This window comes from Pungitius pungitius, chromosome 16 (genome assembly GCF_949316345.1).
Source record: "Pungitius pungitius chromosome 16, fPunPun2.1, whole genome shotgun sequence".
In the NCBI taxonomy this organism is placed as follows: domain Eukaryota; kingdom Metazoa; phylum Chordata; class Actinopteri; order Perciformes; family Gasterosteidae; genus Pungitius; species Pungitius pungitius.
Genome location: NC_084915.1, coordinates 6,114,359 through 6,132,042, shown reverse-complemented (window position 1 = coordinate 6,132,042; position 17,684 = coordinate 6,114,359). Strand labels below are relative to the sequence as shown.

General features: G+C 45.4%; 1 protein-coding gene across 1 annotated transcript in view; it reads right to left on the bottom strand.

The window, feature by feature from the left end:
- Positions 1-17,684, bottom strand: part of LOC119214949 (LHFPL tetraspan subfamily member 7 protein) — an 80,937-nt gene that overhangs the window by 52,128 nt on the left and 11,125 nt on the right. The window contains exon 2 of the mRNA XM_037466645.2: positions 9,930-10,068. Within this exon, the coding sequence (XP_037322542.2) occupies positions 9,930-10,068 (139 nt within the window). The remainder of the gene's footprint in view (positions 1-9,929; positions 10,069-17,684) is intronic.

Here is a 17,684-nt window from a genome sequence, read left to right as displayed (position 1 = left end):
AATCAGTAAAAATCCTGAGACACACCTTAAATTTACATTTACAGAAAATAATGCTAAATCTTCTCTCTACTCATTTAGATTGAATATTCAATATACAGTATACGTCTAGGTTCCTAATCCATACAGCAGGCCACATGTTCCATAGAGGTAAAACATCTTCACACACACCTGGAGCTCACGATCGATGGCATGGGACAAGTGGATCAGGGGCCGAAAACACGAGGACGGATTTCATTACAAAAATGATCGATGAAATCAATAGGCTATGTGTGCGTGTCTATTCACACATAGAGAGAGTGTGTGTGTGTGTGTGTGTGTGTGTGTGTCTTTGTGTGAGTAGACAGGTCTAGAATGATTTACAAGTCTGGTCCTTATGTTAGGAGAAAAAACCATCCACACCTGACTGTGTGTGTGTGTGTGTGTGTGTGTGTGTGTGGTAGAATACTTGATAATACATCCAAGCTCTATCTTCATGTGGAAATATGAGAGCTGCTTATAAATAAACTCAGAGGCGATGGACATATCACATCCTCTCCCTCGGCAAAGCCAGAGATACACATCTGCCGGCCCTATAGGTATTTGGAGTCCACTCTGTTTCTACCTTTAGTCGTGTGTCATGTAGTCGTGTGTATGTGTGTGTCACAGAGGGGTTATCATGCACCTGTGGCTGCCATCTTTGGCACAAAGATGGAGAGGTATGTGCGGACTCATGGCTCGAAGGCGCACCTCATCAAAAAACACACACTCCGGCTTCTGTAATCTCAGTAAGTGCCATCCATCTTTCAGCGGGGGGGTATATTGTAGTGTGTAGAGTGGACAGACGGGCGTGTCATACAGACACACAGACAGAAATGTGGGTTCATCGCTCATTCTTTCTCACTGAGCAAGCAACATGTGACACATTAATTAGAAAATGCTAGTTGGCTATCAATAAAAGTAGAAGAACGTTACATTTTGCAGGTGCACATGAAACTGAAAAAATGAATGACATAACTGACACTGAGATTGAGATCCATCCTGGTGATGCAAACACGTGGACTGTATCAGCTGTGGAGTGCATCAGGAGTAGCTTCATTGTATTAAGTAGTAGTATTGACATCAGCTACATCAGCATGCACCACCACAGCAGCAAACTCACACACGGCCATTAAGTCTAAAAGCATTTTTTAAGAGACCAGAGAGATTCATTGCTACCCTCAGGAAACCTATTTGTGCTCAAGACAAAAGACTTCCTGTCAGCCCTGAAAAAGAAAAAGCTGTTGTGCTATACACATAACATTAGAAGTGTATAACTGTTCTTACATAATACATTTCCACACGGCTTGGATTTCTGCCTAACTTCCTGAATGACATGACCGTGGAGTTGATGTGTCCACCTTGTCTTCAATATCTTCTCTAGATCGACCCCATGTGAGCTCTGCTCTCATTTAGCTGATTCCAAATGTACAGTCGGTCCCCAGCCAGCACGGCACTCGTGGGAGAAAATATTCCCTCCACTGCGCACTCTCTGCCTTCACTGCAGACACTTGAAAGGACAAAGTAAGTTCTGAACAACAGTTCATTCACTTCCTTTCTATCAGAAGTTGTACGAAGAAAATCACCAGCTACAAGTTGATTCCCTGGTATTCAGCGGCAGATACTTCTGGGTTTCTCACTTCCTCGTCACTTAACATAATAACATATATTTTAAGCAATAGTCTCACATTTCTGAGAAGCACAGATTTTCTTTCCAGCGAGATTTGGTTTTATCTTTATGCAAAGCTCGGCAAGGCTGCTACTGGATGCAGATATGGGAATGCATATGAAGGGGATAAGCATATTTCCCGAATGCAATGAAGACTCAAGAGACTTTTTGACTTAGTTTTATCATTGCTTCACCGATGGCATGATCAAAGAGCCAATACTGTTGGAACTTCTTGAGTTTGAGCTGAAATCACTTTGTTCTTTATAAGTGCATCACGGTTGATGGTCTTTCAGTGTACATGTACACACCCGCGATCCTCACATGCAGCCGTTTTAATTCACTTACCAGAGCGAAGCAAAAGCAGTAGTGCGACATTGCTTAATCAATCACCGTGTGTGTGTGTGTCACAGGCACCCGCGCCTTCGGTTCTTAATATTGCTTACAAAAACTAATTCCCGTACAACACAGATGGTACAAAGAAAAAAACAAGGACGCACCGCTCTCACTCATCACTGCGCACTCATGAGAGTCCCCTGGGCGGAGGATCAATCACTGCATCAGAGGCAAGAGGATAAAAGGACATAAGAGAAATGAGACGGAAAGGAGAGCATGTAAACTTCCACACACACACACACACACACACACAGTGTGTGTGTTCTCACAGCGAAGGGCCCAGTGTGCAGGACTAAAGCAGCTGCATTCCAGCAGCCACAGTCACAACAGTGAGTCATCCCGGCTGTTTTTCACATCGAACAGGCTGTAGTGGGTAATCCTGAGATACACACAAACACACGCACACATACACACATACTTAGTATGACCAAAACTAAGTCAATCTGTTATCATGCCTGTAACCAGCGGCCATTTAGATTGGATTTGGTAAAAAACTGGGCAACCGCCCCACAGGAGCAAAGGTGCCGCCGTACATCAATAGAAAATAGATTTTGCTTAATTTCCCATCTCAACTGTTTGCAATCATTGGACAAAGAAATTCCGGAATGACAAATTCATGTTTTAAACAGGCTTCTGGCTTTTGTCGCAGCGTAAGAGAAATAGCCCTTAAGTGCACAACTGGCCTCCGCCTCATCATCTTCGCTGTGAGTTACAAAAAGGAAAGAAAAAAAAAAGCTGAGGCCTTCGGAAGTGGAGAACTCATGTAATATGCATAGCAACTAGTTCCTTGAGTGTGTTTGAGTATGAGTGTGTATGTGCGCGCTTTCAAATGCCAGGATGACGTTGGAGCAGCGAGACAAAGGGAACGGGAGAGGAATAAGAAACAGCCGAGCGCGTTTTTTTTGGACGCTGCGACGCTTCTTCTCCATCTGACACAAGTGGGAGGACCGAGTCAGTCCACCAGAACACACGTGATAACGTTCTTCCTCTCCTCTGTCCACTGGTCATTTGTCGCTTGCTCAGAGAGGCGTAACCAAATGCTCGGATAGTTTTGTGTATGTGTGTGTGTGTGTGTGTAGTGGGAGAGATAGTCAAAGCGCACACGAGATAAAGAAAGTTGATTCACATTGTTAAGAGCATTAATAGCAGAGGACACAAAATGACTTTAAAAAGGTGCAGCTTGCAGGATGTGGCAGCATCTAGGGGGGAAGGCTGCAGATTGCAAACTCCCCCTGAGAGCCGATCCACAGAGGCCCTCGCCAAGAAGCAGAAAGCCCTGGAGCCCGTGTTTGGTTTGTCCCTTCTGGGCTCCTGTAGAAACATTTCTACCCCAATACATACATGCCCCCCTTAGTGCTACAAACAGACTCTTTAAATACATTGGTATTCTCGCCTCTTCACATTTGATAAGGAAGATTGGAAAAAAGATATAAGAGATGATCCCAGACACGTCTGACATCATCAGACATCTGGGGGACGAGTGTGTGTCAGTGAGCGAGCAGGCGCCCTCATAATTACAGCGGACATCAAAGCTTAATATACACAAATAAATATACAAACACAGGGTCTGATCGTATGCGGATATTAGGCCTAATTAATCCATTTGTAACTTTGATAAATGCTGTAACACAGCGGCGAAACGCATTAAAGAATGAATCAAGCGCGTTGCATGCTGGCGAATGCGCGTTGGCAGCAGAAGTGGCCGGGTAGTGTTTCTCTAATAAATATGAAGGACTTCTGTGTAAATCTGCTAGTGTCCTGTTAAATTAATGGGATTTCTTAAGCTGGAGCACGGACCTAAAGAACATTTAGATTACTCAGTGTCTGTGTGTGTGCAGATGGCAAGAGAAAAATCATACAAAAAGTGGCACAAACGCTGTGACTGACAAGCGGCACATCTATGATTAATGTCTGCACGCAGGGCGCAGTGAGTCACGCGCTGTGAGTCACAGGTGAAAAGGTCAGCGTCGCTATGCATCTAAACTGGGTCACATTCCGTCCACGTGCCAACACGTGGAGGTAAATCAACCTTTTTCCGATTTATCTGCAAGACGGTTAAGGCCCGGTGGTGGAAAAAGTTCTCCCTGCAAAAGTGAGGGGTCAGGGCGAGCGAGAGGCGCGGGCCGGGCCGACCCATGATGAAACGGAATGAAACATCAGTGACGGAACAGAAAACAAGCCCAGAGAGGATTGGGGGATGTGGATGTTTTAAAGACGTGCTTGTAGGGGCTACTCCTCAGAGAGCAGGCGAGAGAACAGGATGAAAGGGAGAATTGGATGAAGGCCAGATAAATGAGCGTTGATTTAAAACACACACACACACACACGCACACACACACCTTATTAAAAAAGAGGGAAGCAGCCTGGAGGGCAGCACAGAAGGCTGAAAGACCCCCAAAAAAAGTCGGACTGCAAGAAACATTGACGTGAAGTTGCTGAGCCGTCACACACAACGCGGAGCACTGGACAGGAGCGGCTACATCTCGGGCCTGAAGGCTGCTGGAAGGAGTTCAGAGACTGCCGAGGTAATCAAACAACGCCTCGGTGGTGTCGGCTCTCTAGGAAACCTTCTCTCACTCAGTCTGAGGCCGGCACCGCGTGGGCCCCCGGCGGCGGCGGCGGCGGCGCCACTGAAATAACACGCCAGGTGCTTTGATGAAAGGCAACTTCCTATTTCCATCGTCGCCCTTTTCGGGAGGAGATCTGCATGGCAGCTTTGCCCAGAGGAACGCTGACACAGCAGGCCGGGCTTCCTCGGCATCAGCACAATGCCACTGGATGCGAGTGTGTTTGTGTTTGTGTGTGTGTGTGTGTGTGTGTGTGGGGAGCACACGATTACACACTGCCTTTTCTGCTTCCAAGCAGCCCGGGTCGGGGTAAAAAACATCTCCTGATGCGGATGCAGATTAGGAGGCAAGGCTTCAGAGCAGTTGGACCGGGGGAGGGAGCTTCAAAGGGGAAATGTTCACCGGTAGCTGGGGTTAGATGGAGTTTAACTGTAAATTAGAAAAGCTTTTTTGGCAAAAAAAAAAAAGTAGGCTCACTCAACGAATGACGAGAACCCCCCACAAAGTCAATCTCATTCATCCTGCTGAGACAGCAGAACATGTTCAGTCAGTGCCAAGAACGTGTGGCGGTTTTGATTTGAATAAAGAATCAAAGGTCGTCTGAAGAAAAATGAAGCTGCTACAGATGTAGTACAACAAGGGGATGGTGCCCCAAATGCCCATGAGCAATTGAACCTGCCTCTGCACACATTAAACACTGCTCCTAATTAGTGGTTACCTATATGGGGGTTGGATGTCTGCAAAATTATATTTTAGGGGGTATTAAGCTATCAAACAAAGGGGGAAATACTGATTTTTGCCTCACAAAACTATGTTTTTGGGGACAATTATCTTTTTGAAAAATTAAGCTCACCAAAAAGATATATATCTTCAGCACACCTTTAGTAATGTGAGATATACAGTATATCTCACTCATTAGTGTATCAGCCTGGTAAATATATATTTACCAAATTAACTTTGACGGGATCAGCACTTCACTTTGTATATGAAGGGTCAAATCAACTTTCTGATTGCACCACCGCAAATGATGGGTGTCTCAAATTACAGCATCCCTCGGCACCACCCCTGCACAATTTGGGTTCACACATTGATTGATTAAAGAACCAGTCGGCAGAAGGAGGCGCCAAGTGCAGCAGTGAAAGTAAAGGCAGATTTCACTCGGGATTTGCCCATTGTGCTGTTTCTTCCCTTTTATCTCTCCACGTAAGAATGAACAACCACAAGCAACACAAACATCTCCAACTGTACAGATGAGAAGAAAAAAAAAACCTGTGGTTCATATTTCTTTCAAGAGCAGAAAAACACCACTTCAGGCGTATTGCTTTCAAGTCCTCACCCCAAAGAGTATCTCCCAAAGAGCCATTTTCGCAAGAAAACACTTTTCCATTTTTTAACTAGAAAACTACTCCCATGCTGTCCCATCAACAAAAAGAGAAAAACAACAGGCAATCAATGCCGCTCATGAACTCCCCTGCACATTTTTATGTAAGCACATAATGTAAATGATCTCCATATGCAATATGACGATAACTCTGCAGGAGGAGCGCTGCGATTGAGCTCGTGTGTGCAGCGAGCGCTTGTAGACTCAGCCGAGTGTGTCGTGTCTTCAGCCCCGAACAGATAACCGCACCGCGAGAGTCTGCCTGAACGTCGTGCCACGAAGACAACTCCTCTGCGCATGTCGGGGGGGATGAATGAATGAATAGAAATAACTGTGGGGGGTCGGCAAGGATGAAGGTTAAAGTCAACTGAGCCTCCGAGAATGTTTTACTTTCCCTTTCGTAGAAATTAAAATAAAACTAATGATCTTGTGTCATTCATGTGCATTAAATCAATAATGCTTCATATTCAGATACTATCTGTTCCTCACACACACACACACACCGCCCCACCAAAGTGCCATCCATCCAATGGCACCTGACCACTAAGAAGAACAGGCCGATGAAATATGCATGACAGGAGAGAAGGCTCCCCGCCTAGGCACACACACACACACACACACACAAGTGTTCTGCCTTCCCTTCTCTCTGGGCATAAAACATTGATGCTCTCAGCTGAACCGCTGGATGGAGCGCTGAGCTTCCCCCGGTGGAGGTTTAGCAAGTTCGCATCTAATTCTGGACTTCCCCCACAGGACCCCGAGGCCAAGAAAGGAAAGTGGCGTTTCACCCCCCCCAAAAAAGTGTTTTCCTATTTAAAACCACCCCTCGGCTGGCAGCGTGTGTCTGTGCGCTCCGCAAGGCATGACGGGATTCTGGATATGTGAGGTCATGTGCTTCTACCTCTTAGAGGGCCGAGCGATGTTCTTGGGTTGTGCCTCATGCATTACTGGCTTTCAGATAGTAGCAGTGAAAGAGCAGATGTGGTGGGTGCTGTGGAAGCAGCAAGGGGAGGGCATTTCAGGGGAAATGATGATTGCATACTCCTTAACATTTCTCACTCTCAATGCTAGCCATATTGGTCGGAGACGGATCTGCAGATGTCAAGCATGTCTAAAATGTGGTTTAAGTCCTCCTCTGTTCCATCAGGATATCGGTATTCACCACAGCATTTTGATGTGGCCTTAATTAAAGCTAAATTCTGATAGTGGAAAGATGTTCAAAATGTCAAGCAGCGTTAGTTAGTATGACCTTAATTTGTAACATGCACACAAACAAAGATAGCACACAAACATTTTGTAAATGAATGAATATCTGCATCTTCATAGAATCTTCATATTTTCGAGTGTTTTACTTTTAACCACCTAATTGTGGCATGCACTTGTTTAAGTACAACAGACTAAAGTTGTGAATTTTGGCCTTGTATCTGTAATAACGTAATATATATATAAGTCTTTGTATATTCACGTTCTTTAATCCTACCACATTATATTGTCATATAATATTACAGTCCTGGCCAGCACTGGCCATCAAATAAACCCAGCCCTCCCTTCCTATTGGAAACTTTATTGGTTTACACTTAATGTTCTGCAAAAGAAAGAAAAAAGCTGTCAAAACACCACTTCAAAGGGACTTCAACTACAACCTCTACCCTCGTCTTCACACAGGAAAAATCCTCAACCTTGAAAAAAGTTACACTCAGCAATATTTCTCTTTGGATGTTTGTCCAGCCAAGCCATCTTAAGCAGAGTAACAAACCACACTGGTGTCAGCAGTAAACGCGTGGATCCAAACAGACTTCTATCTACAGAGAGAGAAGGTTGACAAGCGCCTCGAACGGCAGCTCCTTTCCTCACACTCGCCGGAGAACACACACCTTCTTGTGCGACACTGACAAGATGCACACATCCAAGAAAAGCATTGCTCTCTATCTGTTTCTCTTTCAGGTTACCACACTCCTCTTTGGTAGCGCCATAACCTCAACATGTCTCTCAAACACACTCATCCTCTATGAAACCTCATGGTTCGACCTGGAGACGGAACATTGATCTGATTCTGGTGTCAGACAGAGTTTAGCGACACTCTATGCACACTATTAGCTCTCTCTCTAACGAATGACAATTAGTTAATTGCCACATGCTGTCATGCTGCCAGCTAGTCAGTCCGTCACCCTGTCTGTGAGCCATCTCCTGCTCATCCCTGGGAGGTGGTGGCTGGAACCGCCATCAGGGGGACTGCCCTATCTTGACTTGTGTCTCCCTGTCATTCATCGCCAGATCCTTTCGTCGTCAGAGTGGCAGATACGGCATTCAGGCCATCGTGATACTCGTTTGGATTAGACGCTGTTCTTTGCTCACCTTGTTCTGTTTTTTTTCCCCCTAGTCTTCCGGGATCCCTGCCCACCTGCCTGCTTGCTCTCCGAAGTCATTACCCCCCCACCAGACTCAATCCTGTGCACCTTTTTTGTGTGAATATATCAGTTATTTTTCCAGAATAACCCGTGACTCCTGTGTGCTGCGCTTGGGTCCCCGTTCATTTACATGCAGGGATTTCAAATAGCTCCACAATATTCTCAAGGATAAAGGTTACGTAATTGCTGCTGAAATAACAATGAATTGTTTGTGGAAAAGTTGACCTGGCAACAGAACAGCCTGAAGCCTCAAACACATACGAAAGCCGTATCATAGCACCGCTGCGCAAATAAACAGAGAAAATGGATAAAGGTCCTGCAATTTGAAATCTCCTTCAGACGGCATGGTCGATTTGTAACCACTGCAAACTGGAAGTATCTCATCAGCAGAATACTATGAGCCTGAAGTACTATTTAAAGCATTGATGCGCCCCACTAGCCACCCAAACAACCAGTGGAGCGGGACTTTGGCACACTACGTTGGATGCGGCGCACGAGACCAATTGTCGACAAACCAACGCAATATGAATGAAGCACCCTTAGAATCACGACAAATGAGGCGCGTCCCGAGCCTCCCCCATCACGCACCGACGTGAGGAGAACACACGAGTCAGAAAGCGCAGTGACGGCGCGACACGGATCGCCAACCGGCGCTCTCACTGACGACATGCAGACTCACATCAACATCTGCGCCCTGTGAAAGGTGGTCATCTCTTGGTGGTCATATTGTTCACAGGAAGAGAGGTTCTTTATCATCGGAAAGCTTAAATCACCTGGTTTGGTGCAGAGGAGTAAGAAAATGTCGGAGGAAATGGATGAAAAAAAAGTGGATGTTAAAAGCAAATTTTGTCATTGTCATTTTTTTCCTTTGACTGAATTTGAAAGAAAACCTTGACAGATTTTACCTTTCACTAACCTGGGCCCCCTACTACTGAACATGTGCTGCATTATGCACCGTGCTGTTCCCTGGTACATGACAAATGTTTCTGCTGGTACCTGATCAGAAAAAACAGTTTATATATTGAATGTAAACCGTATCCTCTCACATAACAGAAGAGGAGTGAAGGCCGGTACCGAGCAGCGACACGAGCTGTGCTGCATTAAAGGCTTCAGAGCTTTGTTTACGAGACTCCTTCTCTGCTTGAGTGAGAGCGGCGGTTTGATAAGTCACACGCGACCCTGAAAGGATGACCTGTGTTAAGGAGGCATAATTGTCTTTTCAACAGCAGGCTCTAAATCTATCCTCGCCCTTCCCTTTGCTGCTTCACCCCATCGGGTGCTCTGCAGACACGGGTTGCCTAGCAGCAGCTGTCCTCGAGCTGCTTTCTTTTCTTTTTTTGACTGACTAACTGACGGGCAACAATGTCAGCTCCTCTTTTTTCTGTAGTAGAAAGCGATGTCGGCGTTGGTTGCAGAGATGAAAGACAGGACATAATAAAGCTATTTTTGAGAAAGATCTGGATCGAGGAGGAACAATCATTCACATCTGTACCCACCCGCAGCCATCTGCATGTATCCAGCCAGGGTGCAGATCCTCCTCTCGCATCCTCCGCTGGGCAGGAAGATGGTGATGATGGCCAACAGGGAGCTCACGGCCAGCAGGGCGCAGCCTCCGGAGCAGAGCACCGCGCTGGTCTGAGGAACACAAACGCAGAAAAGATTTCATTTCTGCTCCGTCCTTTGACAGAAAGCAAACGGACCGGCACTCGTACAGTTGCACTCATTCACGACAGCGAGCGCATTCTTCGTCTGCAGAACGTCTGCAGTTTGGAGCGTCATGCGGCCTCAAACAAACAAGTCTGTGTTTCTGCGCAAGTTGTTGTGCAATCTCCTCCAACGGGTCAATGGCGCACCAGGAGAGGAAAACTCTCACATACAAACGGGGAAGTCATTCACAACTTTCCTGATGAGCCAGACGAGGAGAAAGGGTGTTTTATCCTGCGGCTGTGAGGAAGGCGTTGGTACAATGTGCTGAACTGGCCTCTGCTTTTTACAGAAAAACACCTGGGGAAGAGTCCGTACCTGGACGAGTGGGAGCTTCAAGATTAAAGCACTTAGGGCCTGTGTGTGTGTGTGTGTGTGTGTTCACAACCTGCGCGTCACTTGATCTGCATGACATAATAAAACTGACTCTCCAGCTTCAATAGCGCCGCCACCCATCCTCCTCGACGCAGTTTGAAAACACAACAAGGTGCGGCACGCTGACGCAGTGATCAGCATGCAGGCGGGGGGGGGGGGGAGCAATGGGAGAGACATGTCTAACGCACACAAGGGAATTGCAGCCCACCAAAACACGTGTCGCTATGCACGTTCCCGACGTGACGGACTCGGGTGGAGGAAGGATGAAAGCCTGGCAGAAGACTTAATTAGCTTGATCTGGGTGTTTTTGGCGGGAAGGTAGAGCGGGGAGCCGGGAATATTCAAGTGCTTGATGAGGATGCCGGTAGAAATGATGATGATTGTTCTTCCGACCTTTACTTGCGCGTGTTTGATGAAACATGAGTCTTGTTCTCTTCTCGATTATCGCGCCGCAAACATGAACGGTGACGTTCCCATTCACGCCTGGGCTACAGATCAGCTCCATGGGAACTGCAGGGGGCAAAGTGCCGTGCACCAGGGCGCCTCGCGGCGATGGAGCTACGGGGGAGCAGGATGAAAACAGACTTCTTCGAGAGGGCGGTTTTCATTGCAAACCCAGGAAGATGAGAGGTTTTATTTGATTTAATTGACGATTCAATCAACGTCATTATTCAGCAGAGGGGGCATCATCTCTTAGTCCTGAGAAGAATTATTCTAACTCGTAGTCCAGTTCAAAAGTGAATTATACTACGCTTTATAACCACAGACCTGCCAAAATAATGACATTCAGCTTTGCGTTGTTGTGTTTAGTACTAAATAAACAACATTATTAGCACGCTTACATGTAAGAGTTTTATGACGTTTTTGAGACTGAGAATCAATAAACACAAAAAGTACGGATGGTGCTTGGTGTAAAGTGGTGAGAAGCCTCTCATCAATGTTTTTAGCCGGGGATGTCTCTAGTATTTTGCATTTCAAAGGACTTGGGAATTCTTTAGAAAAATGGCTAACACAGTCTTCATTAAAAATATTCCTGCAGCCAAAGGAAATGTCCCACTCATCTTAAGCCTTCTCAGACAGCATTTGTGTCAGACACTAAGAGAGGCAGCACAGCTGATTACCACCATTTAACAATCATAAGGGAAGAGGTCCATATAATCATAAACAAAGCAGCGATTAAAAACTGCAGCGGCACAATCAAAGACACAGAAAAGTCATTAACTCGGTGGGTCTGTTATTCTCCGTCTCACTCACTGGAGTGATATTCATGTATGCATGAGGAACGTCTCCTTTCCCTCCGTCGCTTGATCTCGGCGTGCCTTGCGGGCTCCCGGGTGGGCGGCCCACCTCCCACCCTGCTGTTCCTGATTCACCACAGCCCTTGCAGGTGCATCGTGTCTCATGTAGGTGAAGCCGAGGGTGAGAGGGGGAGGCCTAGCCATGCCCAGCTACATCGGCCTCGCTCATTAGACAATAAAAGACGTGTCTGCTAAATCATGTCGGACAAGAGATATTTGCATAAAAATGTAGTGTTTGTGAGGAGAGAAAAAAAATGCATGCTGTAAATCCAGCTGCTTTTTGTGTTTTCTGTCCGTTTTCCAGCCACTTAATTATCAGCAAGCACTAATAGATTCATACATTCATGACATTTTCTGTTTGCCATTTAAAAACAGCCCGAGAGACTAAAAAAGGCTATCACAGTGCTGCACAACTGTTAATACGGAGACCAGCCAACATTTCAATTAATGCTGTCCCAATTAATCAGCTCCCCGATGAAACAAGCTCATAATCATTACCACTTTTACTTACTGACGATACAGAAAGATTTTGGAGGCCTTTTTCCAACACTCTGCTGACTCTGGGCATGAGTTAATTTAGTAGAAAATGAGCCACAGCAATGGTCCTCGCAGTGATGCTTCCTAAATAGATTGTAATTGTGTGCTAATAACTGATACTGCCGCGGCAACAGCTGGAGCCGCACAGGAGAAACTTTGTGGTGGGAAGAAATACGTTTTCATTTGGCAGAAAACAGAAGGTGGATGATTCTTAAATGTCTCTTTAGATCTCTCTTTGTCTTTCTCGTTGCTGAGGTCCAAAAAACTGCAAATGAATCTTGTAAATGTTGATGAAGTTAAGATTGTTGGTGGAGAGAAAAGGGAAAGTGTCCTGGATTGCTCCTCAGATTGAGGGTACTTTGGTTCTGGCTCGGTTTTAAACAAACGTGCTTATCTGATTTGAGCTGAACAGTGACAGAATCCTGCTTCATAGTTTGGTCATCAAAATATAGCGTATATATTGTAGGAGTACCTGGCGCCATCATAGAGAAACTGTATTGGTTTCCCACTGCAAATGGCCCACATATCAATAAGCCTGTTGGAGCCCAATAAGCACAGTTACAAAACCCCTCCAGCAGCTTCTTTGAGTAACAAAGGGACAGTCTGAACGGGACTCTTTGGCTTCCAATTACATTAAGGAAGTCGAGGACTATACACGACAGGCCAATGAAATTTCATTGTCCCTTAAAGCGGAGGTTACACGCCGAGGAAGGCAGAGCACGTCTCATTAAACTCACTTTTCCTTTCCAAGCCGTGGCTAAAAGTTACAGCGCAGGGTTGTGAAAAAGGGGCCAGGGATAGAACATAGTTAACACTCATCCCCTGCGCCTTGCCAGAAATAACCCCCGCCACTTTAAAAACAATCGTCTCGCCTGCTATGGAGGACAAGCGGTGAAGGAGGAGCTGAATAGTTTGCCACATCTCCCGCCTTGCGTCTGTGCTTCAGTGTGTGTTGCGTTGATGGTGATGTAATGTTTTGTAATGTATGCCGTCCGCGGTGAGCTCGCCTCCGCCCTCCCCTCACTAATCGGCCAAAGGTGATTCGGCATCATCCACCGGCAGGCCGCTCCGTGTGTAAACCGCTTCCCTTCCCCTGTACTTTCTGTGTTTTCTTGGTCCTCCTGTGGTTTCCTGGTAATCCTACAGAGTGCTAATACGAGAACAAGCATCCCCGTCCACCTCTAAAATGAATGAATAATCCATCCATCGTCCTCGTTGATCTTCACTGGGCGGAGCCTGGCAGAGGGAGTGCAGTAAGCGCCTGTGTGTGTGTGTGTGTGTGTGTGTATGACAGTCCTCTGAATGGCTGACAAAGCTGCGTGTACAGAGTGAATACGAGATGGAAAGGAGATGAGGGAGAGAGAGGGGAGCGGAGATTAATCACCTGACAAGTGAATGGAGTGTCCATTTGTGCCTCAGGGACCGGCCGTAGATAGGATGTGACATTCAGGAGCACTTAGGAGGACATGGAAGCGCTCGCAGTACCCTCTCACACACACAGAAAGCATGCACATGCAGTACAGCATGCAAACAAGTGTACGTTCAAGTGGGGGGGGGGGGTTCTGTTACGGTAGATTGAATGGTTGTGACACATTATAAAGTACTGGCCTGAGTAGGACACTGCGGTGCATCTTGAGGCAAAATAACACCTGTTGCTTCATGTTTGAAGGACTCCCGTTAGAGCAGAGGTCTCAAAAGTATTCACATTCATTACTCAAATAGAAGTATAGATACTAGGGTTTAGAAATAGTAGTACTACTTTAAAAAGTAAAAGTCTCATACTGCAGTGTCTCCCCTATAGATTTACTACTTCATGGGGGTCGGTTATAATGATGGGGAAACACTGGCAGCGGACGGTTATCAAAGAATTGCAAAAATAACCCGTTTTTTCAGGCTTTACAGGCTTACAAACAAACTCATTTTTTGGTTGTCTTTTCCTATGAAAGACAGCTACATTTTCTGCTGGTCAGAGGCATAAACTTCCTTCTTCACTGGAAACTACATAGTTGGGTTTGGGGAACAAAAGTACCTTGAGGAAAATATTTTCATCTGAGGTTAGAACCACAAAAAAATCATTACGGAAGTTTGCAAGTTACATCAACATCAAATAAATCAGTTTTGACTTCTCTTCCCACGGGGAGCAGACAGCAGTCTCCTGGCTGAAGGATCTGAAAACTTTGAAGATCTCATTGCCACAGTCTTATACATTGATCAAATATGGAAATGTCGCTAGAAATGTGGCCTAGTTGTTGGCATGCTGCTTTATTTTATTTTGGAAACTATTTACAAATTTTCATTCAGTTAAATTCGACAGTTTTGCATGCAAAAATAAGTAATAATATAAATAGTAATAACACAATCTTGGCTTATTTTTCATGTTTTTCAGGTTTCTCACGTAGTAACTGTTTTGTAAGTAAAACTGTGGAGCTTCAAGCAACACGGGGAGGAGGAGGAGTGGGGGGCCGTTGTGGGGTCTTACAATGTCCCTTTATCCTCTGAGGGAAAAGGTTTGGGAACAACTGGCTTACCGGATCCAAGACTCGATCTCAGCAATGGACAAGAGACGTGGGGATTCAATCATTTATTCTCCCATTGTAGTTGTCGACGTTAGCTCCTTCGCTCACTTAGTTAGCATTTGTTGCTACAAAACGGGTTAACTTGCTAACTGAAGTCGATGTTTCCTACAACCTCCCATTCTGCTGCTGCAACAGTGAGACAGAAAAAACTGACATGTGACTTCCTTAATCGGGTACACAAGGTCAAGTGCCGGCTACAGTGCTACCACGTAGAGGGGGCAGAATTTTGTAATCAAAGCAATGACATTAAAATTAGTTATTAAAAAATGAAACGCTTAAATAATTAAATGTTCCCTGGGAGACATATTTTTTGCCTTTCAGCACATTCCTTTTCTTCAATCTCCCCATAAGGGCTGATTTAGTGGAGCGGTTTTGGTGTCATGTTCACATTTTACCAACTGAAATATTTCTTGCTGCTGTTTTCCGCTCAGTTCGGGCCATGAATTGGGAAATTTTAAACATTTTGTGTCATCACTGCTTGTCAGTATCTCTGATCTTTTCCCAACAAGAGCCAAGAAACACAGCAACACTGGAAGGAGTTCACACAAGACTCACTGCTGAATGTGACGCTTTAAAGTGGGTTTGAGTCTTTGGTGTCGTGTTAAATGAAGACACCTCGAGAATCTCTCGTACAGTGAGACAAAGCAGCGCTGTCACACACTGTGAGAGTTGAATGAACTGGGAGAAATGCAGTATGAGAACCTGCCCAGAAAACCCATATTGCTGTTCTTACTCCAAGTCTATCATGTGGGCAATTTATTTAGTGACCAAACATAGTCTGTAATAGTTAGTTACTTTCTTCATGTGTATGTGTGTGTATTTGAGACACAAGATGACACTTTCTGTCCAATATTTAAGGCTCAATTCAATCCATGTGTGAAATCTGTGACACCATTGGTAAAATATCTATTATTATGATTATTTCAAATTAAATCAATCTACTCTTTTTTCACCTGTCAATCAATCACTGAAGTTAGTCAGTTAACAAACATAAAATGATGGAAAAGATGTTGTCATTCTGTCAGTGACACACACATACAGCTACCCACAGGAGCTCTGTCAGGCTGGGCACCGGTTCCTTCACAGCACCTTTCGTGCAAATACGACACCACAGGCACTAGCCAATCAGAGCCCGTTTATGCTCATGTCTAAAGAGCGCCAAGCTAAAAAAAATTGGCCTGAAAAACGTTGAAGACCCCTGATGTAAACAATTCAAGTTGTCTTTAATCCAAAAACTCCGAAGTGATGGAGACGGCAAAATCCGGCACCAGGTAGTTTACTTGGTTGGTTTTTGGACGTTTGGTGAGATAATGCTACCGCCATAGATATATACACTCACCGGCCACTTTATTAGGTACCCCCTGCTAGTAACGGGTTGGACCCCCTTTTGCCTTCAGAACTGCCTCAATTCTTCGTGGCATAGATTCAACAAGGTGCTGGAAGCATTCCTCAGGGAGTTTGGTCCATATTGACATGATGGCATCACACAGTTGCCGCAGATTTGTCGGCTGCACATCCATGATGCGAATCTCCCGTTCCACCACATCCCAAAGATGCTCTATTGGATTGAGATCTGGTGATTGTGGAGGCCATTTGAGTACAGCGAACTCATTGTCATGTTCAAGAAACCAGTCTGAGATGATTCCAGCTTTATGACATGGCGCATTATCCTGCTGAAAGTAGCCATCAGAAGTTGGGTACATTGTGGTCATAAAGGGATGGACATGGTCAGCAACAATACTCAGGTAGGCTGTGGCGTTGCAACGATGCTCAATTGGTACCAAGGGGCCCAAAGAGTGCCAAGAAAATATTCCCCACACCATGACACCACCACCACCAGCCTGAACCGTTGATACAAGGCAGGATGGATCCATGCTTTCATGTTGTAGACGCCAAATTCTGACCCTACCATCCGAATGTCGCAGCAGAAATCGAGACTCATCAGACCAGGCAACGTTTTTCCAATCTTCTATTGTCCAATTTCGATGATCTTGTGCAAATTGTAGCCTCAGTTTCCTGTTCTTAGCTGAAAGGAGTGGCACCCGGTGTGGTCTTCTGCTGCTGTAGCCCATCTGCCTCAAAGTTGGACGTACTGTGCGTTCAGAGATGCTCTTATGCCCACCTTGGTTGTAACGGGTGGTTATTTGAGTCACTGTTGCCCTTCTATCAGCTCGAACCAGTCTGGCCATTCTCCTCTGACCTCTGGCATCAACAAGGCATTTCCGCCCACAGAACTGCCGCTCACTGGATGTTTTTTCTTTTTCGGACCATTCTCTGTAAACCCTAGAGATGGTTGTGCGTGAAAATCCCAGTAGATTAGCAGTTTCTGAAATACTCAGACCAGCCCTTCTGGCACCAACAATCATGCCACGTTCAAAGTCACTCAAATCACCTTTCTTCCCCATACTGATGCTCGGTTTGAACTGCAGGAGATTGTCTTGACAATGTCTACATGCCTAAATGCACTGAGTTGCCGCCATGTGATTGGCTGCTTAGAAATTAAGTGTTAACAAGCAGTTGGACAGGTGTACCTAATAAAGTGGCCGGTGAGTGTATATATATATATATATATATATATATATATATATAGTGGAAGTCCATAGGGACTCAACAACAGTTTGAATATTTCAGCAGCTTAAATGCAGCCTTTCCCACAGCGCTAAGAGCACTGGGATTTGCAGCAGAGAGCTGCAGTGAATGCCACCATCTGGAGACCGAAGGCCTCTGCGGTGATGAATGAATGCAAGTAATTGTTAATCGA